This window comes from Labrus bergylta, chromosome 18 (genome assembly GCF_963930695.1).
Source record: "Labrus bergylta chromosome 18, fLabBer1.1, whole genome shotgun sequence".
NCBI lineage: Eukaryota > Metazoa > Chordata > Actinopteri > Labriformes > Labridae > Labrus > Labrus bergylta.
This window is the reverse complement of record NC_089212.1, coordinates 6,017,225-6,034,058: the sequence shown is the minus strand read 5'-3', so window position 1 is coordinate 6,034,058 and position 16,834 is coordinate 6,017,225. Positions and strand designations below refer to the sequence as shown.

At 41.0% G+C, this 16,834-nt stretch overlaps 1 protein-coding gene across 1 annotated transcript in view; it reads right to left on the bottom strand.

Moving 5' to 3' along the window:
- Positions 1-16,834, bottom strand: part of adck1 (aarF domain containing kinase 1) — a 69,319-nt gene that overhangs the window by 26,291 nt on the left and 26,194 nt on the right. The window contains exons 5-7 of the mRNA XM_020641250.3: positions 9,657-9,815; positions 8,657-8,815; positions 4,954-5,070 (exon numbers count right to left, since the gene is read on the bottom strand). Coding sequence (XP_020496906.2) covers positions 4,954-5,070; positions 8,657-8,815; positions 9,657-9,815 — 435 coding nt within the window. The remainder of the gene's footprint in view (positions 1-4,953; positions 5,071-8,656; positions 8,816-9,656; positions 9,816-16,834) is intronic.

Sequence of the window (16,834 nt, the reverse complement as noted above, 5' to 3'; positions counted from 1 at the left end):
ACACACACATATATATATATATATATATATATATACATATAGAGTGCTTTTTTATAATGATATGGACCTATGGGTCTGAAATAAAATATAAAAGTATCTAATATTTTACTGGTTTTAATCATCGTCACTAAAAAGAAGAATTCAATCCTAAAAAGTGTGATAAACAACACACGGACATTTTGAAAATTCTTAAATCCAAGGTTTAATTTAAAAAACTATTTGGTTAGAAATCAATTACATGAAAGAAAGAGATTAAATTAATAAAATGTAACCCGTCTTTATGTAGTTATAAAGGTGCAAGGCAGCAGGAGGCCGTTTGAATAAAAACATGTTTTTCAGAATGTTATGAAAATGCTGCGTTTGAATTTCAGACATTATGACCTCATAACCTCTTTAAGTTCTAGAATGTTTTGATGTCATAAGGAGACAGAGTTTTAAAGGGAAGCAGTTTGCAAGACTTTGGTCAGTCCCCTGAGAGAGTAGAGAGAGGAGAGACACATATTTTGAGAGAGAGTTTATTCTAGTTGTAGCGAGCGATTTATTGTTGAGAGAAGCGTTGTTTTATTATTGTTGTTTTATTATTGTTGTTGTTTTATTGCCGTTGTTGTCTGTTTGTGTGCTGTGAATCTGTAAAGATTCGAACTTCAAGGTTCATTTCCAGCTTTGGAAATCACCGCCTGTGTAAAAATGTCACCTGGTAAGACTCAAAACAGATTTTAACATGTTGTAACATTGTTGTTTTAAAGTGTTAGGAGGGGTTTATGGGGGTCTTAAGAGGTTTTTATACTGAATGTTGTCTATTTTTAAGTAAACACTCAAAAGCCAGACTAGGGGCAAAAGTTGGAAACTAGAAATACTTTTAAACTCTGTACAGTTTCATGCTCTGTGTTGACATTGTGTAATATTCAATACTCTTAGACTCAAATCATACTGACTTGAATATATTGTCTCCCTGCTCTCCAGTCTTTGTGACTGACATTCAGGCAGGTCAAACCCTGTTCAGCAGCACGTCTGCCTACTCCGTCCTGGAGTTCATCGGGGAAGGCTGCTTTGGCAAAGTGGCCAAGTGCCTGAACCTTGAAACCAAAGAGACAGTGGCCATCAAGATCCTGAAAAAGGACTCTGGTTTGATCCTGGATGCTGAGAAAGAGGTAGATTATTCGACTCCTTTTGATTTTTTATAACGTATTTACACACTGTAGATTCTGTCTGCTCCATCAGAAGGCCTCACAGTTTTATAAACTGGTTGTTGTGTCTCCTCTTGTCTCATTAGGTGTCCACCTTAAAGGTCATCTCTGCCCTCAATCCAGACAATACCAATATGGTGAAGTTCTTCGAGCAGTTTGAGTACATGGGACAGACCTGTCTAGCATTTGAGATGCTGGATAGGAATCTCTACGACCTGCTCCAAGACAGAAACTGGGAACCGCTCTCTCTGAATGCGATCCGGCCAATTGCAAAGCAGGTATGTAAACATTATCATATGAAATCAGTTATCTTCTCAGCTACAGATCAAACCCTCCAGCCCTGAACTCTACACAACCTCAAACTCTTCTGATTTGTCCCTGCAGCTGTTGGTCGCCCTGGATGGCCTGAAGAGTCTTGGTATCGTGCACACTGATATCAAGCCGGACAATATAATGTTCGTCAACAGGCAGGACCAGCTGCTACAAGTCAAACTGATTGACTTTGGTGAGGCCATACCAGCCTCCAAAGCCAAGCTAGGTCAGGAGATTCAACCAGGAGGATACAGGTATGTTTATCCTGCAATGCAAATCAGTTCATCCACTTTGTTTTAAATATCCATGCTGTTCTTGTGTTTCCCAACAATTGCACATCAAATTAAGACTTCTGTGAGTATGCGATTAAAAGCTAATTAGAAATTGTTTAATCATAGTTAATTGCATTTTTAATTGCATGTTTAAAATGTCATTATTTCACATTTAAAAAAAGGTTTTGTTTAGATTTTAATTTGAAGTTTTGTACTGAATAAAGCTAAAAAATAACTTTACTTCCTGTTTGAATTCAAACCTGATTTTTATTCTGAAATAAAAGTAAGGATCTTCCAGTCGAAGTAAACATTTACAACATCATCTTGACCACACATACGTAACTTCAACAAAATGACATATTTGGGGTCTTTTTTTTCCCATCCTCAGGGCTCCTGAAGTCTCTCTCGGCCTTCCCTTTAACGAGTCTATAGATGTTTGGGGATTGGGCTGCATCCTCTCCTTCCTCTTTCTATCTGACAATCTCTTCCCGGTTGATTGCGACTATCAGATGGTATGTAAACTTAAATAAGACAACGTAAGCTAACCAAAGACAAAGTGAAACTTTTTGCACAGATTGTCATATGATGTGTGTGTGTATATTGTGTGTGCAGATGAAGTGCATCGTTGAAGTTCTGGGTCTGCCGGAGGAATATCAGCTCCGTGATGGCATATATAGCCGTTTCTTTTTCAAGAAGGAGGCGACTGCTGAGGGTCCAACATGGAGGATTATGGTAAAGTAACCACGTTCTGCTTAGTTTGAGTTGGAAAATCACTTGAATTGAACTTCATTTTAAACTCTTCTCATATATTTTGTATCTTTAGACTCCTGACGAGTTTACAGCGGCTAACGGCACTGAAGTGCAAAAGCACAACAGCTGTACTGAGCTGCCGAGCTGCCTGGACGCTCTGGTTAATGTAAGTACTCTCTGCAGTTGATAACCCTTGAATCACGCAAAGTGTCCTGACTTCTAAATGTGCTGATGAGGCAAGTCTTTAGGGCTCTGGGACAAATTTGGAAGTGAATTTCAAGTATTTATGAAATACTTTGATCATTTAAAAATGGCCGCTGCTAGTGCAAGATTTGCCGTCTGGGGCCCTTATCCGTTTGTTTCATTCCTTCATGTATTTTATTTGCAGTTGTCAACACTGATTGAAAAGAAACAATCTGTCTCTGTGACGTTAAAGAGTTACATAAACTTACAATAATCTCATTCCAAATCCAGTTGTACTCAGAAGGGGGCGCTACTGAGCGTAAGGACAGGAGAGTCTTTGTGGACCTCTTAAAACGTCTGCTGCATCTCGACGCGGATGAGAGGATCACTCCCCGTGAAGCTCTGCAGCACCCTTTTATCACCATGACCCACCTGGAGAGCAGCGACTAGTAAGTGATTTCTACACACTCAAGGTGGCTGCCATGTTTGTACTTGAAGTAGATAGCACAAGAAAACACGACTTTATGTTTATTTTATTGATTGACTGATTTACTAACAACTCATTTGTCGTTCTCCATCTAGTCTGAGAAACGCTCGAATCATGATGAGCTGCTGCCAAGATACTGGATCCAATGTAAGAGATCAAACCTCTGGATCAAGAGCTCCAAACGCTGGAGAGACAGTCAATGACTCCTGTGACCAAGCGTCTCATAAGGAACATTTAACTACCTGGTCCACTGTTGCCGATCTGAGACATTTCTGTAATGACGGTTTGGCTCCCTGGCTCTCTGATGAAGAGGTCAGTGATCTCTCCTCCGGTGAGGCTCCAGATTCCTGGTCTTGTGAAGGAGAACAAACATATGTCTCCTTAAAGGAAGTTGCAGCTTCAGTTTCCTGCTGGTCTGCTTATGGAGCTCAAATCAAAGACTCCCATGATGATAACGCAGTCCCAAGGTCGACTGAAGGAGGACTACCTCCCTGCTCAAACCCTAAAGAACCAGATTCTGAAGGAGTCTCCGGCACTAAAAAAAGGCTGAAGCAGATCCGTAAATTCTTCAAGAGAATTGTGACTTGCTTCTGCTGCTGCCGTGCCGAGGACTGATTCCTTTGAGTGATCTTTTATTTATTTCTTTATTTCTTTATTTATTTCTTTATTTATTTCTTTATTTATTTCTTTATTTCTTTATTTCTTTATTTATAATAAAAGTGACTGATTGCACTTAAATACAGCGTCACAGACCTTCTTACTTGCTGATAAGTGTAACAAAAAATTACCTTTGTGTCAAAATAAGGAGGTTTTAGTGTCTTAGTAGTAACATACAATGTTCCAGCTCTCATCAATACCTGCACCTGATTTATAAGTATTCATAAATAACTGTTCACTGTTGGAGAGTGTCCATCACATGGGGAATCTATCACTCTCAAAATTGGTGATAGTCAGGGTCTTTCAGCCTTCTGACCCCGTTTGAGGAGGATCTGTACTGTACATCAGATTTCAAAGCGTTCATTTCCTGTTGCCAGTAGGTGGTGCTATAAGTAATCGTTGGCATGGCGATGTGCTGAGAGCTTGACATGCTTCAATAGATGAAAACATTGACTTTGGGGCAGAATTAATATTGTTTATAAGAGTTACAACACAACACAACCCGGTAAATCTTCTAAATTCTGGGTGCCACAGCTACACCCTTTTAGACACTTAAAGATTCAGATTTCAGATGAAGCACCCGGGGGGAGTGGCTTCATCTTTGCCTCCTTAAAGATTCAAAAAAATTATTCTAAATGGTTTGTATCCATCCGGGTTTACATTGTGGGAACAATAAACTTAATTTTAAGTCTTCAAATGTTTTCATACATGCAGAGGAAAACCACTGAGGGGCAATAGTTGTAGAGCTCTTTATCCTTAATCATGAACAAGGCACCTCTGAAGTGTGCACATAGTTGTAGCCTTAAAGGTTTCATTATTACACACAGAAGTAGAAGTTTTAACAGAGCCGTGTGTATATGTGTACATCTCAAGGTTATTTCTTTTTGTGGTTTTCTTAATGTGGGACGTCATTGTTGAAAATCGGCTTTTAGCACTTCCTAAATGTAGCTGACCTACACTCAGAAACATGCAGAGCCCTACAGAGGACTAAAGCAGCTGCTGTGTAGGCGAGCTGTTATTGTTCGTTCTCTCAGGTGAGTGTGTGAGTGAACCTGGATCCTCACTTAATAAAACCCTCAGTGTCTGTAAGCTGCATGCCAGTTACCTCGTTGACATTGATGCCGTGTGTCTTCATGTAGTCTCTGTCGTTGACCTGACCCCCCTCTGCAAACTCCATGGTCAGGATCCTCTTTGTGGACAGATGCCAGTGGATCATGGGAACCTGTGGACAGAAAACTAAATGTTTATTACGTCTGGGCATGCACTTTTTCTTTATACTCTGCAAAGAGTGCAGGTACAGAAATAGCCACTGAACACATACAGTACTGACATTTGACATACTGTTCATAGTAGAAGAAAGCATAATAAGATAAGGGACCCAAAACCTCCGCTGCTCTCTCTCTCTCTCTTTAGCCTATTTTTTGTGACTTTATTTTAGAGAGAGGACATTGGGTAGAGCTGGAATTTAGGGACAAACATAAAGGGGAATGACATGTGGGAAAGGAGCCACAGGTCCGATTCAAACCGGGGTCACCCGCCTGGAGGACTGTAACCTCCGTACATGGGGTGCATGCACTAACCACTAGGCTACCGACGCCCCAAGCTTTGGTACCTTTTTATACTATTAAATGTAAAAAATATTTAATCACAGGGAATCAAACGCCCTCTTTTTTTCTACAGGTTGTGCCTTTTTTTCCTTTATTTGGATAGACAGTAGGAAGAGAGAGTGGGGAATGACATGCAGGTAAGGAGTCACAGATCGGACTCGAACCCTGGTCGCCTGCTTGGAGGACTATAGCCTCTGTACAAGTTGCACGACCCAACTGCTAAGCCATCCTCGCCCCTACTCCTCCCTCTTTATCAAACACAAACTGTTATGAATGACATATTGAAGAACAATTAAATAAAAAGCAAATATGCAAAATAATGTAACCTTGAATTGATATAACACAAGACTGACTGTAGGGAGCATCTGTGGCTCAGTGGTAGAGTCGGTCGTCTCCCAAACGGAAGGTTAGGGGTTTGATCCCCAGCTCCTGCAAACACATATCTGGTGTGTTCTCCTGCTGCTTCGTCAGTGGTGTATGAATGAGATTAGTCACTTCTGATGGTCTCTTTACTCAGCAGCCTCTACCATCAGTGTGTGAATGTGTAGGTGTGACCTGGGGTGTAAAAGCACTTTGAGTAGTCAGAAGACTAGAAAAGCGCTACACAAGCTCAAGTCCCTTTACTGTTATATTGTTAACGATTAGGACATCAGATAACATCTAATGAAGCCTGACCTCAAACAATCTTAAAGGAGAGTTCATACTGTACAGATCACATTTGCTTTGATTGAAGGAAACGCAGCAGCACAGGCTCCATTAAATCTTAGTGACTCATTAGCAATCAAACCAGAGACGTCCAAAAGTCTAAAACTAAATTCTGACTGATTAAAAAAATGAAAGGATACCGACGGTACTTTAAAATCAGAGCCCGTCAGATAACCTGAGTCCTCTCCCCTCATCTCTCTGAAGTTAAAGCAGGCTTCAAACAATCCTCCCCTCTCTGGGACTCTGATTAGTTTTTACCCACAACTCTCAGATTATGTAAGTGTGTGTGTGTGTGTGTGTGTGTGTGTGTGTGTGTGTGTGTGTGTGTGTGTGTGTGTGTGTGTGTGTGTGTGTGTGTGTGTGTGTGTGTGATGGCATCCGGATTATCACGCATTCAAGTTTTCCCTTTCTTTACATAACAAAGGCATTTCCATTTTTAGCTCAGTATTTTGTCCTCTCCGGTGGCGTCACTGTTGTTGACGAGCGTCCATTGTGTTTGAATGTGAGGGAGATGAAGCCACGAGCGTGACACTTGAATCACTTTGAGAAAACACAGATATTAAGATAATCTTGATTTATCAAAGCTTGTTCAAATATATGACTGATCTGATTTCCACAGGGCCTTTTAGTAAACACGTTCATTAAGGATGGAGCATGGCCTCTGAGGAATCTGTTGCTCTTTGAAATAATACCAAATAAGCTCATGACTAAACGGCTGATCCAATTATTTTTAAACCTGGCCGCTGTTTACTACATTTATTGGGCTCAACATGACTAATAGGTTAAGTAAAACACTTTAGCCAGCAGCCACAGAACAGGTTTTAACAGCTGAAATGTCATCTATAAATTAATTGAATCCTAACAAAGATTTAATAGAAACCAAACTTGATATAGATTTAAATATTTCTCATCAGGTACTGAGCAGAACTTTCAGTCAAACCTTTTACTGGAAGGAAAAGTTTGAGGTCTTCATCTCAGGACAACTTCTACAATTAAAAAAGAATACAGAATAAAAAGAAGCAAATGAGAGAAAAGAGGACAAAACGGGAGAAGTTGAATCTCTCGGGGACCGAACAGGGAACAAAGACAGACTGCTGGAGAGAGAAGTCGAACTCACACTCCCAGGAGCTAAAAGAAGTTTTCACACAGACAAATTAAGAAAAAGGAAACCAAGAAATGAACTGATAATTGAGGTAAATTTAAACTGTCTCGTATTAGAAAAGTGATTAGCAGAGTTCTGCTAACCCTCCTCTGTTGGAAAAGACAACAGGCAGAAGAGAAGAAACTGTGACACAAAGAAAACTACATTTGACCTCCATTAACGAATCAGGGCCTTTAAACGAGACGGACTCATTATAGCTCAATGTTTACCTGTGTGTGTGTGAGTGTGAGAGTGTGTGTGTGTGTGTGTGTGAGTGTGTGTGTGTGTGTGTTCACCCAACAGGGTCATATTTTTAAAGGTTTATTTTCTGTCTTTATTTAGAGACAGGAGAGTGGACAGAGTCAGTAACCAGGGAGAAATAGAGCAGGGAAGGAGCCACAAGTCGGAATCGAACCCGGGCTGCCCGCCTGGAGGACCACAGCCTCCGCACATGGGGCGCACGCACTAACCACTACGCCAGCAGCACCCCAACTTGATTTTTTAAACGCTGCACCTTTTCGGGGCCAAAACTGTCCTGAGGTCAGCTAGTCAAAATCTGGAATTCTTCTGGGAAATAATGAGCATCCCGTCCTCCTGGCTAAAGTGGAGAGGGACCATCGGGCTGGTTATCAGCGCCCAGTTCAAATAGATGACTGTGATGGTATTGGGGTGCATGGGTATCCTGCACGTTTTAATAAAGGCTCCATTATTGTTTAACCATATAAACAGGTTGTTCATTTCATGTATTTAGTAAACAGGAAATAATTAAAAGGAACATTACAAAAGTTAAAATGGGCCTGACTCAGTTCAAACTGGTTTACAGCAGGTTCCTGTTCAGCAGCACATACAAACAAAGATTACATCAGACATAATACACAACCAACAATCAGACTTAGCAGCAACACACAGAAAAACCAAAAGGGGGGATGGGGGGGTTATCCTGATATAATTTGGGACCTTATTCCAGATGTTAGGGGATTTATGGTAGATCAACCTTACCAGCTGTTTCTTGTAAGCCAATACAGGATTAATGGTTTTGGAGCAACAAATGCTGACAAATGGACAGTGACTTTTTCAGAGAAGGTATTGCTTATGTCAGCAAGACAATGCGAAACCATGTACTACAACAGCATGGTGAAGCAATGAAGCGTAGCATACGGCAAAGGACACCCTGAACTGTTGAACAACTGAAAATGCTACATCAACAAACAATGGAACATCTAAGTTTCAACACCTGATGTTGTCTTTGTGCTATTTTCAATGCATGGAGTTTTAATATTTTCGAAATCCTCACACTGTGTCTTAATGACATTTTACATGACATCACAATTTAAAGTGTGTATAACTGTGTGTACCTTGAGGAAGGGGAAGTGTCCCAGCATTTTGGCCACCCGCTCGGCGTTGTGCCCCTCGTTGAGGAAGTCGAGCTCCAGTGGCATGTTCTTCTTGGCCTCCTCCACCAACCACATGAAGGCGAAGTCGGGGAAGAGCCAATGGACCGCTCGCAGTAACACCTTCCAATTACAAATCACAATCAGCCACACTGTCATGTACAATCCAGCAGGCCTGTACGCACACTGTGGTGTCCTGTCAGCGCCTGACACTTTATGACAGTGTTTATTAGGACGAGGGGAACTGAAGGGATTGTGTACTCAAAGCTCATTACTGGGAAAAGTCTGCTGCTCAACAGCTTTTTATGAAACATGTTTTACATTGTCAGAAAGTTGACTTTCACTTCAAACTGATGTTGTAATATTGGGACAATTTCTGGCATAACTTCAATATTTTTATTTATCTTTTTAAATAATCAGAAGACACAAATGATGAGACTATATAGGCGAAATATATGATGTCAAATCTTGAGGAACCTTTGTGAGATGTTGTATTGCTACATTTGATCACAAACATAGTGGTACGTTAACAATGACTAATCTCACATTGCAGAGATTTAATGTATTTTATTTTGACATGTTCCTCAATAATTTTTGGGCTTTTGTAAAAGTTTCTTGAAATCTCACAGAGGTTTCTCAGAGTCATAAGTTTCACGGGATAAACCTTAAAAATGTTTAACCCTCTATGTTTCTTTCCGGAGCTCTGTAGAAAAGTGCAGCTGCAGTAGAAAATTGGATGTGTCAAGAGATTAGTATTCCTTGAGTTTTTCTTTAGTATAGACACGGGGTTTCTCCACAAGGAACACAGATATGTTTAATGTTCAACACCGGCCACTGTAACTAAGGACGGGGAAACAGCAAAAATGACATCATCAGGGGTTAATACTGAAGGCCAGTTATTCAGAACAACCAGAAAACTCTGACACCTTTAACTTAATCCATCGTTTAACAGACTCAGACTCACCTCGATCACCATGATGTCCTTGGAGCTCTGTCTCTGGACTTTAGGGTGTTGGACCTTGACAGCCACGGTCCTCCCATCATGCAACACTGCCTTGTGGACCTGAGCTAAGGAGGCTGCACCCTGAGGCTGCTCCTCAAAGGAGACAAATAACTCTGACAGCTGAGGGAAAGAGCACGAGAGAGAGAGAGAGAGAGAGAGGGAGAGAGAGAGAGAGAGTGGGAGGGAGCAGGGGGTAAACAAGGGATGGAGGATGATAAATAAGTCGGGAGGGAAAGGGGTGTGTAGCTGAAATTGGTAGAGAAGTGTGATCATCAATCTCATCAACTCGATTTACGAGCTATTATTAGTAACTGTACAAAAAAAGGAGGCTTAACAAGAAAGGTGTACATGCATAGTGATTCATTCTCTCCATTTCCTCTCAGACAAAGTATGAAGCTGTTAATCTATTCACATGTTTTCACTTTCAAACTGAAGCTGATGGTCATTTTGTCCCACCACATCTTTAATATGTGCACATCGACAGAGGCGCTGCACAGTCAACATGTAGTCAAGTTTTATACACTGATTAACAATGATTTGGAGAGTTCCCTTCATGACATCACAAAGGGCAGTAGCCCCTCCCCCAGGTGGGTGACACTCCCACAGCTAGGTGTTTGTTCTGCTCTCTGAGTCTGCCTTCTCACAGTAAACAATAGGACATGGAGCAAGAAAGCCTGAGCCAAATCCCCTTCCAGAGAGGGGGCGTGGTCAGACACAGCTCATTTACATATTTAAAGGTACAGACACAGAAACAGCCTGTTCTGAGCAGGGCTGAAATAGAGGGGTTTATAGACATGATCAAATACAGGATCAGAGTGGATTTAGAACAAGGAATTTCACACATGTTTTTAGGAGCTCTGAGACTTATTTAAACTGGTTTAAAAAGAGGAGAATATGTGACCTTTAAAGCATCATATGATTACATGTAGGGGTTTTAGTTCAAACTTAATGATTAAGCAGCAGAATACTGCATGGTACAAAGGGTGTGATGTCTCTTTTAGTCCTCATCCTCATAATTCTGTACCTGCGCCCTAGTAGGTACAAAGGGGGTGCTGAGGGTCCGCTGTAATCTTGTTTGTTCAGGGTAAATACTAAGAGAAAGAGTCAGACAAAGACTTTGGATCCAGGTACAGCTCAGAAGGAAAATGTTATGTGCAGAGTATGAAGAATATTTATCTGGATATAAGGAGGCAGATTCAGGATTTCATGCACAAACTGTGAAGTCCACCGTTTCCTTTGATACACTCTGCCCACCCACAAATCTCTTATCACAGCGCGGAGCTATTAGCATCAAGGGAGCCCTCTGAGCAGAGGTGGTCCCTCATTAGCTTCCACTCATCTCTGTGGACACACAGAGCACACACACACATAAATGTGTGTGGGTTTGAAGGTTAAACAGGCCTCCCGAGGGACCTGGAGTCATTAGGACAGACATATTGTGTGCTTTGGAGCCTTCTACATTTACCCTGAGGCCGTCCTGCCGTACAGAAACAAATCTGTCGACTGAATAAAAAACACAGCAGGCAAAGTGAAGAACATGGCTTCTCTTTAATGTATCAAGCTCATGTATTTGATGTTGTTCTCAGCAACAATGACGCTGTGCCAGGCTTTCACCAGATTTATACAAGAGGATGCTCAGTTTTGATCATTCATAAAGTATACCAAGACAAGACGCTGGTAAGGCTGAAACAAACACTTGTTATCAAATCAATTAAGGAATTAATTGTTTAGTCTATTTATTGTCAAAGAAAACTGTGGACAGTTCACATAATAATCTCCCAGAGCCAACAGTGACATATTCAAAGTACTTTTGTCCAACCAAAACCTCGTCATTTATGAAAATAATCTTCATAAATAACAAATAAAAAGCAGCGGTAGATATCGTGTCGCATCAAGCATGATGGCACCCTAGCTGTCCAAACTGAATCCATTAAATATTTAATTCTTTGTTCTGTGAATTTCAATTTCCCCTTGCAAACAGTATGACATCTAGTACTTTTGTATTGAAATTCACTACTACTTAATGCTCAAATCCACTCAAAACACTCAGGGGCTCGTCAATAGACGGCTTGTAGTGAGCCGAGAAATAATGTGTTCTCTCTGGTGTTGACACAAGTCATAGCTCAACATTCAATCACTGATGTGGATATTATTAATGCAGTTATCTCCACTTTTTAAAACAAGCATACAAGCTTTGTTGAGTGAGAAAAGAGAGTGCCACGTATATGTGTTGGGTTTGAGGCTGTGGGATTGTCAGGTGGCAGGTAAGGTCCTCTGTTCAATTTTCATATGTTTCATTTTGGAGGCACTCAAAACCCCAAACAGTTTGAACCTTGGAGGCTTTTAGAGTTTCTGCCCATCATCACAAAAAGTGTTCGTTTTTGATCCATGTGACAAAAGACAAAACAGAAATCTCAAAATCGTGTACCTTTTTATTTCTTTCAGATTTTTAACATTCTCTTATTTAGTTTTTATTTAATCTTTTCTTTGAGCTCTAACGCATAAAATAAAAATGTCTTCCTGGGTATTAGACAGAACTGTATCTAATTTAAATTACACCTCTTTTATTCTAGGTTGATGTCATTCATTTTAATTAATGTGTCACTAGCTTGTGTGTCTGAATAAGATCAAATAGGCTTAGAAACATAGACTGTAAATATTAATATATGAAGCCTGAGTGAATAATTCTTATCCTTCATGCAGTGTGTGCCGATCAAGACATGATCTAATAAGAGCTATTTATTTTTTTGTACCAGGCTGTAAACATGTTAATTTCTGCTGTAAAACTGATTTTTTAATGGGGTGTGTATGTGACTTCCTGTGCTTCTGCAGTGAGCCTCTAGTGAACACTCGGCGAACTGCAGGATTTTGCACTTCCACATCAGCTTCATTTTTCAACACCGGTGGTTGATGCTTGATTAGAATGCTTATACACTGGCGAGATTAGAAATAAAAAGTTGAGGATATAGAATTACTTAGAATAAGTATGATTATACATAACAGTTCACATTTTTTGCCAATTTTGCAAAAGAAGAATTAATTAATTAATATTTTTTCTGTAGGTTCAGTTCATTTCAGTTTTGCAAGGCCACTGTAACAACTCAACCATAGACTGAATGGTTCACCAAAAAGGTACAGGCGTGACCAAATCAGAACATGAGTATTGGCCTCACCTTTCTTTTTTCTATCACAGTTGCATGCTTGGCTCATTTGGGGGACTGGACATCTTCTTTCATATTCATACTTCACACTGTACCATGATGGGAGAATTCCCCTGCTGTCGGTACCTTGTGAAACATCAAAAGAGGCTAATTTGAACATGATGTTGGCCCATCAGGTAGATGCTGAACACGAGCCCTGTAGAAGATGCCATTGGTTGATAAATTATGCAAGCAGCACTGGATCCTTTGTGGGAACAGCTGAGTTACTCATTATGCAAATATGTTAAACGGAATGAAATTGTCTGCACCCTAGAGTATCTTCCCACTACGGCGACGAGCATCCTGTGGGATCCAACATGCAAAGAGAGCTTTCGTGGGTTAAAGAAACGTGTAAATCTCAGGTGGGCCACTTTTGGGGGCAATGAGGAATCCCAGGGCAGTTTAACATCGACTATTAAAAAAAAAAGAAAAGAAAACTCCCAAGGATTGTTAGAAAAACCCCTTCCTCCTCTTTGTAATGTTGGCACTGTTCTCTGTTGTGGTGTTGTCACTGCTGCCTGTAGACAAACACTTCTACCACCCAGTCACTGCTCATGTTAATCTCAGCTGTGGAGTTAATAAACATGCTAATGTATGCGCGTGGGCTCCGCTCCCTGAGGGCGGACCCGCCATGACATACGTTCTCTGAAATGAGTTATGGCACAAATAAAACGGCCCCCGAGGCCTCGGCGTTGGGGGGAACACATCGCTGTCTGTGTCAGCGCGGTGAGGTGGCCGTTTGGGCTGCTGGCGGACGGCCACAGCCCCAGCTGGAAGAAGACACATAAATCATTACAGCACAGGAGAAGAAATGGAAGAGATTACTTTACTGAGGAGAGGAAATCAAATCTGCCACTCGGAAAACTAAAGCAATCCGTACAGAAGTGTTTTAATGTAAGTCTCAGGGTCAGTTAAGAAAGGAGAAGATGTGTACACATATTGTAAATGCAGAACAAACTAGACCTCTAAGACAAGGCCAATTGTCCAGTTTTAATATAAAATGCTAATCTTTAGCCAATGTTTATTAATGGCTCTACCTCACAGACAGCGTGCATTTGTTGACAATCAGAGGGGTGGTGGTTTTAGAAACCAAAGAAGACCCATGTCAGCTGATGAGGTACGGTAATATTACTGGATTTGGCAAAAATATGACTCTTCTAGTGTCTACAGCCCGGCGTTGGTGTAAGATGGATTTATTCATTTATTTGTATGCAGGTATGAGACATGACTTGGGTTAGAAGACTTTCTGCAGCCGGTAAAGCTGCTAAACATGAGACAACAATGACGATGATATTTTAGAATTTTGAAATACTTGGTTAATCTCTGAGGGGAAGTTCTGGTTTACACTCTGTTATTGAAAGACATTCTTCTCTCACACATAGCCCCGACACACACCTGCACAAACAGGACCTGTGGACCTGCATTGGTGAAGAGATGTCAGAGTGGGGCTGCTACACACTACTATGCAGAGAGTCCACACCGGGATTTGAACCGGCGACCCTCCGGTTCCCAACCCGGAGCTACTGCGGCCCCCAATAACAATACAGCCTAACGCTCTGAATAATATCTCCAGAGAAGTACTCTCTGCTTCATGCTTGGTCACTTTCTGTTTTTCTCTTCTTAGCTTCATCCGTCAGCGTCCTCCTGCGTCTCTTCAGCCGTTATAAACAGTACAGAGGCGGGCTAGCTGTCTAGTGCGGCAAAACCGTACACTATTCCTGTGAGCGAACCACAGCCCTCTAACAAACTTTAATAAAACTATAAGCAGGCAACCGAGGCGATCTGAGAGAGACGCTATTCTTCCTGTTGAAAGTTGTTTTCCTCAAGTGACTTTAAAAATACTATTTTAAGGTGGAAAAGTGACATAATGTTGCTTTAAGGCAATATGGAGTTATGCAGATAATATGATGGTGTTTCTACCTCTTACTTATTCTTTACTCATTTTTACGTTGAGTTTTTATGTTGATATTGTGTAATATCATTAAAGCTCAATTTAGTTGTTAGTGGTTCTCTGTTTACATATGTATTGTTTTGTGTTTCTATTGTGTTTCTTACTTGTGCGACATATTCAACCTGCTCAATGAACTCAATCGGTCACTTCAGGGGAAAATGACAACTGTCATGTTGGCAGATAAAGTAGCTGCATTTAAAGCCAAACTGGATTTGTGGGGACGGAGCGTGAACAGAGGTATATTTGACATGTTTCAAACATTCACGGGGATTTTGAAAAAGACTGAGCCCGAGCCTTCATTCACCCAGCTGGTGCACGATCACCTGTCTTTGCTTTTAAAAGAGTTTGAGCGCTACTTCCCAACCACAAAAGACCCACGAACTGCCAAGGAATGGATCTGCGACCCATTTGTCAACAAACCAGGGGAATCCAGCATGTCTATGCAAGAAGAAGATCAAGCATCTTGAATTCTACTGAATGTTCCTGTTCATTCAGGATCTGTAACAAGGGAGCCTTTGCTGAGGATCTTCTGGATCAACTCTCTCTTAGATCACGCAGTCCGGTCCAGTTTAAGTCACAGCAGAATACCCTGAGATCGCCACAACAGCACTGAAAACCCTGTTGCCATTTCCGACATCCTATTTGTGTGAAGCAGGATTTTCTGCAGTGACAGCAACCAAAACAAAATTACGGAGTAGACTGGACATAAGCAACACACTTCGGGTGTCATTGTCTCCCATTACTCCTAGATGGGACCGTCTCGTTGCAGAGAAACAAGCTCAGGGCTCCCACTGATTTAGCGATATGGTGAGTTGTATTTTTCATACACTTTATATTTGTTTTTGTGTTGTGTCTTATTTGAAGGCATGTTTAAACGTTACCATAGCGACCAGAGAGTGTTAGGGGGCAGAGAGGATGTTACTCATGTTATGTTGTTGGCGCGATGTTACGAGGGCGCTGCTAATAAAGTTGCATAAGAGTACACAGTGGATTCACGTTTATTATTATATTTAGAAAATACCACAGTTTTTATGCCGGTCGTATCATTTTATTTTGTGTATTTATGCGCCACACCTTAAAGGCCGGTCCGTGAAAATATTGTCTAACATTAAACCGGTCCGTGGCGCAAAAAAGGTTGGGGACCGCTGTTGTAAAGTATCTTTGATCTCATTAAAAGCCTCCTTGTTGTTTAATTGTCATGGGTCCTTGTTTAAGTCCGACTCTTTTACCTGAGCAGACATTATTGTGTTCACGGAGTGTAATCTGACTGTTTCTTATCATCACTGATGTGTCCACAATTGGCTCCCAAAGACACGGGGTAATAGTAATGATAAAGCACTGCTTTTCATTTTCAGTATGAAGAGTAAATATAAACAGCCTGCTTGATGGCATGTTCAAATCTGACACATCCATGACAAGCAGACGTGGTTTAATCCATCAGATGGTTCAGATCTAGTCTGCGTTAACATGTACCTCTCAGGGGTAAATTAAATAGTAATGGGCTAAAATACGAGAAGAAGTGACGTTTATTTTTTCCTTGACTTATTTATAGGAGTCAAGCACTAATGTGTTGGGACCACTTGACAGAACATGGCCAGAGGGAAGGCATTATTCAGATCAGAGCTGGGGCACATTGGTTCCATTAGTCCTTTCAGAAATAATACTCCTGGCTGGAGGCCAGCTGGTTTCAGCTGTTAGACTACGGGACTACAACCCCTCCCAGTTGTAAATGATTGATGGTGCCAGTGCAAAGATTTGGGTAAGGGTGGATACATTTAGGGCAGAACCAGACTCAGAATGTAGCAGCAGAATCAAGTTGGTTGTTCAAAATTAAATTTGACTAATGGCTGACTTTTTATTTGTAGTTTAGGTCCGTAGAAAAACTCCTTTATCCAACTGAGTCTAATGTTTAGCCTGCAAAACTCACATACATAAAGTTTTCTTCAAGCACTGGTTGTTTAAGGACGTTTATGTTTGCTTCTTAGGGT